Source organism: Calypte anna, chromosome 2 (genome assembly GCF_003957555.1).
Source record: "Calypte anna isolate BGI_N300 chromosome 2, bCalAnn1_v1.p, whole genome shotgun sequence".
Classification (NCBI taxonomy): domain Eukaryota; kingdom Metazoa; phylum Chordata; class Aves; order Apodiformes; family Trochilidae; genus Calypte; species Calypte anna.
The window spans coordinates 90,408,350-90,421,588 of NC_044245.1; the positions used below are offsets into that span (position 1 = coordinate 90,408,350).

General features: G+C 36.2%; 1 protein-coding gene across 3 annotated transcripts in view; it reads right to left on the reverse strand.

Annotated features, from left to right (window-relative positions):
• STX17 (syntaxin 17) overlaps positions 1-13,239 on the reverse strand; it is a 32,968-nt gene that overhangs the window by 13,730 nt on the left and 5,999 nt on the right. For all 3 annotated transcript variants that reach the window (XM_030446397.1, XM_030446396.1, XM_030446399.1), the window contains 2 exons: positions 12,650-12,832; positions 4,565-4,630 (listed from right to left, as the gene is read on the reverse strand). In XM_030446397.1, the coding sequence (XP_030302257.1) occupies positions 4,565-4,630; positions 12,650-12,772 (189 nt within the window). In that variant the 5' untranslated portion in view covers positions 12,773-12,832. The remainder of the gene's footprint in view (positions 1-4,564; positions 4,631-12,649; positions 12,833-13,239) is intronic.

Genomic DNA, 13,239 nt, shown 5'->3' on the forward strand with positions numbered 1-13,239 from the left:
TTTCCACTTTTAAAACCAAGCTTACCAAGGTAATACAAAATCCAATTTCCATTTACGGGGGGAGCTCCTGAGGTTCAAACTCACCAAATTCAGGCCAAAACACACAGAACTTTTCTTTAAAATAAATGCAGTTTTTGTCTGCTAACTTTCAAAAGCAATTAACAGTCTTTATTTCAAAGGGCTTTCTCACAAAAACTGTCAGAAAGCTGACAAAATCCTTGGTAAGTTGTCCCTTCAAAAGCATCATCTATTGTCCCTATTATTTCTGATGGATGTTTATGTAACATGCTCTTAAAAGGACTTTGTGAAAAGCTACAACCTCCTTGGTATTATATTGCAAGGATTTGTTATCCTAATTGCTATAATAGTTTCCTCATGCCTAACAGAAATCTCTCTTGCCTCAGTTTATATTAGGTATTTCCAATCCTCTGTTCAAAACAGAAGACAAGCCAAGTCCTCTTGCAACCATCTTAGCCACCTCTGTAAGCAGGCAACACGCTCCTGTCAGGTGTTCTTTGGGCAAAATAATTTGTCAGTCTTTATAAATAATGCTTCTGACCATTTTCACTGCTCTCCTCAAATCAGTCCATAGGTTAGTTAAAAGTAAAGTGCCCAAACTGGACTATTATACCTTCTAATACTGACTCAGGAGATTAGATCAGAGACCACACTGGCTGTTCTCCTGTCTATACATCCCCCTACATTCATTGGCTTTTTTTCTTTTTTTTTTTTTTTTTGTATCCCTACCACACTGCTGTCCTTGTCTCCATCCAAAAACATACTGATTTTTCAGATCTTTTTTCTCACTATCATTATGAATTCTGATCCTGTCCTCTCCACCAGAATCCTTTAGTCTCTTCCAACTTTATGCTGTTTGCACGTTTGTGATATAATTAAACTAAAGTTACACAGCTATGATACAGTGCTTTCATCCCTAGGTTTCAAAGGACTTTATTGAAGTAAGGTTCACTGTTCTTCTTTAATAGATGCACAACTCAGGCAAGGACACAAAGTTTGAGACAAATTTTTCTAAAGTGTCCACAGGTTTGGACATAAGCCTGGGAGGTCCATCCGGATGCTACAGTATGTGAATAAATAACTCATTTTTTCAGAAATGCAGATGAGAAGTGGCATGTTTTGTACCATGAAAAATCTGTTGATCCTATGAACACATCCATAATGGAAAGAAACAGAAAAGTCACTCTTCTTTTCCACTCTCCCCAAAATCTTACCAAGCCCATTCAATAAAAAATTAAGAATATAATCTAAATTTCTATCATAAAGTAAAACACAAGAGGAGAGAGATGAGCAAAAGCAGAGATAAGCACAAGGAGAGTTTAATTTAAAAAACCAAAAAGTCCCTCTGCAGATGTCTTGGACATATGACAAATATTACAGACTCACAAAAGGGATTCAGAAGTCTGAACATAAATCTGCTGTAAACAAACCCTATTTATACAAAACAGTAAAAATGCACAGTATTTTCAGTATTTGTTTTTCAGAGCATTTTTTTTTCACTAATGGTCACACCTACATTTTCAAAATAATGGAACTCTCCCTCCATACTGCATGTTGGTTTATATTAAGAAGTAAATAGCACCTCCAAACAAGCCCACTGCATTAAATGCTCTCAAGCACAAATAACATTTTCATGAAAGTCTTGCAGTAGCTTAGCTGTGCAATCTTGTCTTCACTTATTTTCTCTGGACTTTGTCCAAAGTCATGTAATAAAGGATAGAAGATACAAATTTCTTGGCATAGGTCAAAGGAAGTCTGAGTTTAAGAATGGATTTACCTTACAGATGGCCATAGGCTGCAATAGTGAGCTGATTTTACGTGACCCTTTATTACTATCATAAACAATCTTCTGCAGCAATAAAGATACTCATCTACCCTGCTTCTCATGCTCTTCCAGTATGTTTGGGTAGTATTCCAGGAAGGTATTTAATTTGGAGATTACATTAATTTTTAAAATTATACAAAAGACCTGAGCTGTACAACTAAGCTTTCAAGAGAGCTGACTGAAAAACCATCCTTCTTCACTCGTAAATCATGTGCAGTTAAAACAGAAATGATAAAAATGAAAAGGCAAAAGGAACAGATTAACAGTTTTCAAGTAGATTTCCAGTTTATAGCAACACAGTGAAGAGACTACATCTCCCTCAGTATGCAGTCTCCTTGTGTGGGCTGGATATAAACTAAAGCAGGATCACTCATCCACAGTACTTTTCCTTTTTTTATTCAACTCAAGTAGCTGCAGCATTTTTCTGCCTCTGACTATGAATACATCCAAGGTAATCCTAATGTCTTACAACCAAACACTGCCATTTCATTTAAATGAACTTAAATCTTGCAATTATTAACAAATTGTGTGGTACAGTCAGCATATAGGTAAAGTCTAGCAAGACATCCTTTTTATTCAGGCACTAACATTTTAAGAAGTCCATAGGCCATCCTTAAAAATTAAAAGGTGTCATTATGCCCCACAAAAAGATTGCCCTCTTTTCTTTGCTCTCCCTGTTTTTTATGTGGCAATCACCAGAAATAAGAGGTCTACATTTATGCTCATCACTCATCTATGCTTCTATTATAATTTTGACCATCAAAGTACAACAGAACTAATTATTCTGGGTAAATGGAAAATTCAGAAAAATGGCTAATTATGTGCACATGGATTAAATGTAGAGTGGCTGTGCATATATTTGTCTAAAACCTGTGGCGGATGCCTTGGGTCAATATTGACTTAGGGATTCCTAATGTATTTTTACAACATCTAATTTTGAGAGCAAAGTGTGTGCTGCAGAGAACATTTGGTATCACAATAATTAATCTGATTTCTTTGCAAACAAACAGATCACAAGTCCATTGGTAAACATTTAAACAGCTTACAGCAAACACATTCTACATGTCATATAATTTATTACCAAGTACTCCAGACTCCTAACTCTTTAATTCAAACAAAGAGCTGGTCTACTCTTCCTGCATGGACCCAGATACCTGTTCTGCTCTCTGGGTATCTGAATGTGAACCACCTGTATTCAGTTCTAAGAGCAGTAAACATTAAATAAAATACAAGGAAAATTACTTTGGCTTGAAGTAAAAATGGCAGGCTTTGGGTTCAAGGCAAATATAAAGGTTTCTAGAGATAAATATGTGGGTTTATTGCTAAAGCACTTAATGTATTTAAGAACATCATCCTCAGTATGATAAATTTTCTCTAATTATTGATAAATTTTGTCTTGCTAAACAAATGGTACTGATTAATATGGAGTTTCAAGAGGAGCCTTTCCTACAGTTTAGATGTGAAAATAAATTAGAACACAGACAAAAATATGCCACACCTGTTAGTAAAGCACTGTTTTAATAGGACTTGCACCTCTGGAAAAACCTTTTGATATTAAGAATAAACTTGCAGTCCAATATGAAAAATGCTTGGTGAAAAATCAAAATAAACAGTCAAACCTTCAAGTAACAGAAAAAAAATCGAGTGGATTTCATATAAAACTTCTTATCACCTACATTAGAAAAGCTCACTAACACCCCCCATTCCTCATAAAATATCTCCAGCTCTTCCTCCTAAGTGTTCTTCAGTTGGGATTAAGTTCTTCTTTCTGAAGTAGTTTTTTTTCTTCCATTTTTAGCCTGGTCTAGTTTCCTATAGGAGTCACTAAGACATTGCAACAAACACAGGAATTTACAGTATTAGAATTATGAAATAGAGTGGTTCAGGACTGTGCTACCCCTGCTGGCAAAGCCTGCTTGCCCAGATGCAGTGTAGGTCACAAAAGGTTTGTTCCAGTAACAAATTTATGTTCATCCTCTCAACAATGCCTATGAAACCAACACAAGATGCCTCTCCTTGGGGCAAAGATGCATTAGCCCCCAGAATTTTGCTAGTACAGCACATTATAACCACTTAGCTGCTCTGTCTGTGTCAGCAAACTTTGCAGGGCATATCTGCTCTTTGTGTTTTCCTGTAGTGATGAGAGTCTTTGCCTGTGAGGTATTTAGCAGTGTGAAGGCTGATGTGTGGCGCTAGGTTTTGCACCATTTTCATCAAGACATGCAATTTTTTAGAAGCAGATGCAAGATTCCAGATATGCTGTGTTAAGGGTGACTATGCATGAAGCCACTTGAGATGTTGCCATGCTGACAAATGTGTCTCCCATTTCCTCCTTCGGTGATATTACACATCTAGCAACAAACTAATAGTCCAAATGTTCTGTGTTTGGTCTGAAACACTGATTTAAAATTAACAGTATCCCTCATTGCAATTCCTGTTCTTGTAATCTAGTAATGTAAGAAGACAGCTTTTAAAAAAACAAAATAAAACAAAAAAGTCTCCAAAACTTTTGCTTGTTCAAGAATCCTGAATAATTTCTGACTGCATTTGTCTCATAGGACACAATTAGGAGGAAATCTCCGCCTTTTAAACAAAGTGAAGCAATACCATGTACTTGTCAAATCCATATGCCAAATATACATCTCTGTGAGGACCCATGCCCAAGGTAACCAGTACTACATATGTAATTTAAGTCCATAAATATAATTTTAATATCCTTACCTGAACTGTTCGTCCTGCATTGATGTGCTCTTCATGCAATCTGTCCCAGAGCCTGCATCTTTGATACTAAAATGAAAGAAAAATACTCCATATAACTGTTATTTTTACCAACCAGCCATGCAGAAAAAAAGGGAACCTTTAGTAAATAATCACTTTAATTTTCCAAAATTGACTGTAAAGAAGTTGAGTCATAGGCATTTACACTACAAAACTGGAGAGATACATGACAATGTATTTCATAAATAATACATATATATATGTCTATATATATATATATATAAAAATACAAGGTATTTTACTGAACTGCAGATAACCAGGTTTTCAGCATCAGTTTTTAACAACAAAGAGATATCCCAGTGTCCTGAAACTGCTGAGGCTGCCAGTGTAGCAAAAGGTGGGAGGAGAAAACAGGAACAGAATAAGTGATAAGCAGTATTGGTTATTTAGAACTGCAAAGCATCTGATATTATTGACAAAGAAAATAGCATTCATTACACAACAGTACTGTATACATTTACAATTACTATTTCTATATAGTTACAAACACAGTATAAGAAACATTAGGGCAGATCTAGCACCTGTATGAGGCTCCACTAACTTCAGTGGGAAACTCTCCATACAGCACTTCCCACTGGGCAGAGACCAGACAATTATTCCATCACCAGAGAGCAAGCTCTGCAAAAGAACTATCATCACATACAAGCATTTTCATTACTAAGTCAGTCAATCTCTGCCATTGGCAGTTGACATAAATAATACAGAGACATATGAAAAAAGTAGTAAAATAATAGAGGTAGAAGCTCTGATTTCTGGAACATGGGCTGAAACAATCAAAGTATGTATTCTCAGTACCAGACAATTTTAGTACATTCTTTCTAGTTCTTTAAATCAAAGACAAATCTTTTTTTATTACGACACATGTTTTACCATGACTCCTGAGGTATTTTTAAGTAAAGTTTAATTCCTCAATTTCTTAATATGCTCTGTTACCAATAAAAAACTTTATCTACAGCCTAAATCTTTCCTTAATTATTTTCATAATTTTAGAGGCCACAGTAATAAGGATCACAAGTTGCTCAGCTTTCCTAAAATACAAAGAATCTGAAATTATTTTTCATTTTCAGAGAAGAAAGTTATTTCAAGTTAGGGTTCTGTAGTGCTATGGAAGAGAAAAGGTTTAGTGATCAATTACAGTGATTACAGTGATTTTTCTAGGAAACTAACAAGTTCTCCATAAGTTACTGTGCCATTAAAATTGCTGCAATTGTTACTTAAAATAAAACGCACCAAAAACATCATTATCAGCGGTAGATTTTCCAGTTCCACCACCCCTGAAAGTGTAGTGAAACAGGAATTTCTGAGGGGGGAAGACAAGGAGTCTGAGGAAAAATCATCTTTCTGGTTTCCATTGACTGTAACATATTGTCCACATACCAAATAACAAAAAAATGTGTTTTCCAGTTAAGAACAACATGAATGATTCCTCAGGAAACATTTATTTCTCTTCATTCCTTCTATTAGTAATGCTCAGCACACTCATCTGCTTTATATATTTAAAATTTTATTACTTTGATTCAAAAGTCATACTATGCTAGTAATGACCTCAAAGAATCCACATATTAATGTACCCAAAGCAGTGACACTCATGTGATCAGAGAATTCTTCCTTGTTGACTTCTCTTTGTTACTCAACACAAAATAGGCTATACTTCTGGGCAATGTTCACTCTAGGGGACTCAAGGATAATAATAAAAGTTGTGAAGAAATTATATTGACAGTATTTATCATTAAGAAATACATGTAAAACTAAGGAAAGTCCATGAAGTAAGAATACCTATGGAATCCTAACCTGTGAAAGCAAGTCCAGAGGTGGGACAAAAACATGGTCAAAAGGATGGGACACCTACCCTATGAAGAAAGGATGAGAGAACTGGGGTTGTGGAGTAAAGAAGGCTCCATGGAGGCCTGATTGCAGACTTTCAATATATAAAGAGGGCTCAGAAGAACAACAGAGAAAGACTTTTTACCAAGGTCTGCAGTGACAGGACAAGGGGAAACACTTTTAAACTGAAAGAGGGTAGGTTTAATTTGGACATAAGAAATTCTTCACCATGAGGGTGATGAGCACTGGCATGGGTTGCCCAGGGAAGCTGTGGCTGCCCCCTCCCTGGAAGTGTTCAAGGCCAGGTTGGATGGGGCCTTGAGCAGCCTGGTCTGGTGGGAGGTGTCCCTGCCCATGCAGGGGGCTTGGACTAGACAGTTGTTAAAGGTCCCTTCCAACCCAAACCCCTCTATTCCCTTGAGTCTGTGGTATTTAAACATAATTGTGCTATAGCCAAATAGTTTGCATTCCGCAAGAGAAATACAAGACATAAAGACATTTTTCCTATTTTCCTCTCTGTCCTCTTCTGAGAACTATTTTCAGAAAGAAACCCTTGTGCTTATACTTTGGATCCCTTCCATTTCTCTTTGAAAATATCCAGTGGACAGGGAGAGAACTCAAAGCTTTTCATAATGTCCTCTGCATTCATTTTTGTATCAGGTAGTGCTCACCTACATTTCCAAAACTCTACAATAAATGTTCTATACAAATGTATACACCGATGAAGAACACAGTAAGACTTTAGGTACCTAAATTTCTCATTTTGTGTCACCTTAATGCATCTTCCCCCCCATAGCAACGGTCCCCAGTCAAAGGTGGGGCATACTTTACACAGCATCCTTTCCATCTGACACAATTACAGGAAGTTAAATTAAAAATTATATCAACAAAGTAAGGGGTGCTATGTCTTCTAGCACTTTTTTGAATTAAGGATTGCTGTCTATCACCAACAATGTTCAGGGCAGCATGCCAAAATCTTCACCTTCCTGTAGTACCATAACAATTGCTTTCCTCTAACAGAGACTAACAGCACATCCTAAGTCTTTTGGATAAGCATACATTTTATTCCCTCCTTTGGAGTGAAAGGCCATCCAATCCACAGAGTATTGATTACTTAAGAATGTAAATTTTAAGCATTCAGAAACTGTCATAGGGAAAGTTGGACTCTCAGATAGTTGAGAAGCAATGCTATGATGATGGATTTATGGTAGCCACTTCTCTGAAAAGGTGTACTCAAGGTCAAATTTCATTATATATTGATTTTATAGTTTCTTCAAACAGTGATTTAGTAGATTAATTGTTTGGACTATCTCTGGAACCTAAGGTTTAAATCAATATTCATGAAATGAGGTTAGAGATATTGGCTTCATCATAAGTAAATAATGTTGCTGCTCTAAGCAATTTGACATAATTAGTGATTTTTTCTTAAAAGTAGCCTCTAAGATAAACAGGACAAGATTCTACAAAATTATCCTTTTACCTCTAGGGATGTTTGGTTTACATGGCTGAAAGTTAATTCTCCAAAAGGTATTTTAGAGAAAACCGTTTAAGCTGCTGATGTTGACAGCTCACCTAACTACTGTAATACGTTACAGCTAAAATGCAGGTAAAAGATATAAAAATTCAAATTACTATGGAAGCATGTCAAACAAACGATTGCTAATATTCCAATAATCTAAACCTATACAGAGTGACTGATTTCAAATTCAGATTTGCCATATTTTTATTCTCACCTTCTCATAAATCTACCAATACAGTAAACTTTTAAATAGCTACTAGTTTTTACAGCCAGAAAAGTATTTAAAAAACACACCCCATTTTCAAATTATAAGACTGTTACACTGAGTGTGGACATTTTAAAGAATCTGGCATGTATTATATTTTTTGTCAACACACAGAAGTTTTGAAACTTTCAGTACTGCTGAATACCTTCTGGTATAGTTATCAACTGTTCATTTTAAGGTTTAATCCATAGTTAATTGGTCCTAATAATTCTGTTAATTATTAATCCAAATATCAAATCTGCCAGGATTTACACTGCCAAGAGATGAAGAAATTTATTAATTAATAATATTCTGAAATCAGAAAGACAAATCTCTACTAAATCCTTCTTCCACTTCTTGCTTCCCAAAAAGTGTTGTTCTAGAGGAAATGTAGCTAACAACTATGTTTACCATTATTTAAGGACATCTCTGGTATGCATGTTTCATTATGTTGACTGAGCAGATTATAATGTTGAGCCAATTATTCACATTGCTTCCAGCAACCTGAACATCTCAAGAACTGTCCTAACCAGATACTTCTAGATTGCATCAGATTTTTACATTCAAAATTTAAAATGAAACTCAATAGTCTCATAGTATTTCAGTGCAGTCATAAATGCCAACACAGAAACACTGTGGTTTGTACTAACTATAATCAAACTCTGCCTAAGCATGAGCTTCTTTAACAATACTATGAGTAAAGTTTTAAATCACAACTTAGCTAAAGACTCATTTCACCCTGAGTGCTAATATTTCTTGCAATTTCTTCTGGACACAGAAAACCATCCTACAACAATTTCCCATCTGTCTGCAAAACAGGAATGCTTGACTCGAGTTGCTTGGACAGTAAAGATTTCAGTTGATAAACACATGGCTAAATTATGTGGAACATAGATTAACCATGGTTTTGGGGAATGGGTGAAGCATCTGGCTAGGTTATAGCATAATTATTCTTTGTCTAAATACATAAAGATTTTCAGTAGGATCAACCACTAACTGGCTACTCCTCCTCAGTGACAAGGTTCTGCAAAACACAGCAGTTCCTAAGATCATCTCTCACACTGCTAAGCACTACACAGGACAATAAGCCATCATGTTTCTGTTTCCCACTGTAGCATCCAATGCCTTTTGAAGCTTCTTGTTAGGGTGTTTACAGATCCTAAATGTGGGGATCTGTACATATATGAATAATAATTGGCAAAGAATCTATTTAGCTGTAAAAAGTAATAGTCTTAAAAAAAATACATTAAAAAAAATAATCACACAGTGTAACAGTTATAGCCATTCCCCCATTGTCTCTCCCCAGTTACTACCTTATACACACCTAAAGCTTACCTTTACCTTCAGAGTGCAACAAAATCATTTGTGTACTGCTAATATGCCCTGCTGGCCACTTCCTACTCTGTGCTGGCAAGTCAACCTCCTTCTCCCATCAGATTATATTCTTCCAGTAACCACCTGTATGTTCCTCTCAGATAAGGCTGTAGCTTTTATCCCACCCTTTTGTGTGTATTTATTAGCTGCATCCCTTCATTTCTGGATGCCTTCCTCAAGCCTGAAGCAGTGCCTCACTGCTCCACACTCATTGGTGCTGTTGGTGTTAACCAGAGCGCTGTCCTGAAGATGTAATTTTTAATATAGTTTTAACAGAAGCAAACTACCAACAAAACCTTCTACCTCTCTGCAACCTAGAAATCCACCTTGGTGGATTATGGCAAACACATGTTGCTGTAAATTCTGGCTGAAGAAAGAAGGGCACAACCTAGCCACCAAGACCACCTCCATTTGAAGGGAAAAGCTTGCATGGAAAAGCTATTATTATGATGCTCTCCTTTAGGCACCTCTGAATCCACTCCTGTTTTGCATTATTCTTTTCTAGTTGCCCTTAGTCAGCTCTACAGCTACTTCTCAGGACAGGCCATGCATATTAAAAGACATAAACACTGGCCCCTAGAAGCTGTACACCTCTCCAAAGCAATTTAACAGCTGAGGTTCCTTGCTCCTCCATCTTACCCAAGAGCAAGCTGATCTCAAACTCTTCTGTTCTCTGGCTACAATGCAAAGCAAGCCCATTAACTGTTCTTTGTGGGAGAAGCTGGAGAGAGCAGCTCCCAGCTGCTCCCAGCTGATACAGTACAGGGCTGCTGCAAACTGGCTGATTCCAAGGTAAAAAAATGCTGAATCAGATGGCACCTAGGTAATGTAATGAATAATACAAATATTAAATAAAAAGAGTAAACAGCATGCTGTGCGGAAAAAGTAGGTAAACTCGTTCACAAGTTACTGCTTTGGTCAATTATTATACTAATGTACTTTCCAGTTTTTGAATATTGCAGTTTATATCCTTGATGTACTCTTATTTATTATCAGGAAAGTGTCAAACTATTATCTGCCATCACTAATCCCAGCAGCCCCAGGTCTTGCTCTACCCCACTTTTACTACTGTCCCATGGTCAGTCACCATTTTGGCACTTTCACCTTCTGTCTTGGGTACTTTTTCATAAGCTTCCCCCTAAATTCCTTATTCTTTATTTGCATGAGCCAGGAAGAGTTTCCTCTTGCACACAAGGGAAAGTAAAAGAATAAGACTGTTGGAACACAAGAAAAGTTATCTCCCTGTTTTCATTCTCAGACTCAGGACCAATCAAATAATTGACTCCAAGAATATACTCTGATAATTCCTAGCACAGGAGTGTGCCCAGTGTAAATCTTCATCAATCTTCAGCTGGTGGAGTTAGACCAGTAACTACTTACCTGCAAACCACTTTTTTTTCAGAACCTCCTGCCCAAAATACAGCAATAAATTTCTAGAGGCACAACAAAATGTACAGTCCAGGCAAGAAACAACCCACAAAAAAATCTGAAGTTACTGTTATAACACACATCACTGCTCTGAAAAGAAATTAGTATCACTAAGCTGTCAATCACTGTTGCTTAAACTAAGTATTTCTTACTGAAAGAAATTACAATCACTTGAACAACCACTATTTCCTGACTATGTTCTCAGAAACAAATACGTGGATTTATTTTCTAACCTTCTTCATCTCCAAGCTGTACAAGGCAGCTTGGAAAATTTGATACAAAAGGAAAATTTGATACAAAAGGCTACCAACTCAGTAAAGTTACAATAAAAATTTCAGTAAAGTTGTGAACAAGTGACAGCAGCAAATACAGAACAGGTTCAACAGTAACATTACACACATCCTTCAGACTGTACCTTTCAGGAAATCAAAATTACATTGTATTTTCTTCCCATTTATTAAATCCTTCCCAAGGTGTTAAGAAATGTAGTTGGTTGTCCTGCATCATCCAGATTTACACTCGATTTTAACTATTGTGAGTAAGCCAAGTGAAACTGATACAATATATGATTTTGCAGAAACATGAACTTTGCAGAATTACAGACACTCACTGTCACTGATGTTTCTGTGGTGGCAAGTACAATAGTTTCTAAACAAATGCATTTGATCAGTTATTTCCAAAACTCCATCGCAGTGTTGCATTAAGACTAAAAGTGTGTTTCCTGAGTCACTCTCTTCCTGGTGCTGTCACCTATATTTCCATTACTCTCATGACTTTCCTCAACAAACCAATTTCTGTTTCCACAGGTCAGAGCTATACGAATAAACAGAGACTGACAATGTTTCAGGCCTGAAATCTGGACATCTGTGCTGTTAAATGGTCAGAACTGTCCTTGGCATCGTCCTGGCCACACCAAACACCTCTCTCACATAAAGAGTTCCTAAGAAAAGTTTAGAAGAAGAGACATAAGAGAGGCTATTCCCAATTAGCAGTGTGGATGCAGCCAGTCTGTTTTGCTGAGTATGAAGGTTTAATAATATAGACATAGGCCATTTCGTGCCAGACAACTGTCTGGGCATATTTATTTTACCAGTACAGACTTTGCCACAGTGTATGGAAGAATTTAACTTGACACTAATTTTTCTTGGAAGCATATTCATTTTCACTGTCAAGTATAAACTAATGTCAACAAGAAACATAGGAACACATTGAATTATTTAAGTAAATAGAAAAAGAACTGTATCAAAATTGCAATCTACCCATTTATCTCACCTCAGTTAAAAATATATATACAGAAAAAGCCAGGTATAAGCAGTAAGCTATTCAGATTAGTTGGCAGCAAACCACTGAGACTAAAAAGAAAGTATTAGGCTGCTTCCCTTACATCAACTTTTTAACACAAACTTGTACTGTTTCTCACTCTGTATAGTCACTAGCTAACTCTAGCTAACACTGTATATTGACTAACAAAAGTCTTTGTACACAGCAAATGACCAGACAACACAGAAGTTTCACTTTTAACCACATTTGAATTAAAGAATTTAACAATCAACTTTCCATTGAAATCTCAAAAAAATCTTCCAGCATGACTGCTTCTAGGTTGCAAAAAGAACCATATTTGTAAAAATGGAAAACTAACCTTCTCGATATTTATTTGGTGTTTTCTTAACCTCTCCAAATCTGTTGGAATTGCCACTTTAATGAATTTCTGAATGGCAGGTTCAATTCGACGGAGCTTAACTTTTTCGTCATCTTCAGACATCTTAAGAACAGCTTGCACAGTCAATACTTGCCCAGTATGCCTTCACCAAGGTAGAAACTCCTAAAAACCAAAGAATTACAGGCTTATAAAACCAGAGAAATTTAGCATAATTTTTTAATAAGAAAGCAAAATAAGGTAAACCAGTCCTTCCAATAATTGTATCCATTCCAAAACCACATTTGAGAGGTATTAACTACTTAAAATCTGGACACTTTATTTGCATTTAAGTGTATTCCACTTATTCGCAGGCTTTGGGGATCATTTAGCATAGATAAAACCACTATCAAAAAAATAGCTAAATAATTAAGGCAGATTCAAACATGCTTTACAGCATAATGATAGATAAAAGCCTTTTAAGTAAAACTTCCAGTCAGATGCTTCAATTGATCAGAGCTCGAGTTTTGCCAAATTACATTCTCAATCACCTTAAATATTGTAAAACATGTCCTGAAAAGACACCAAAATAA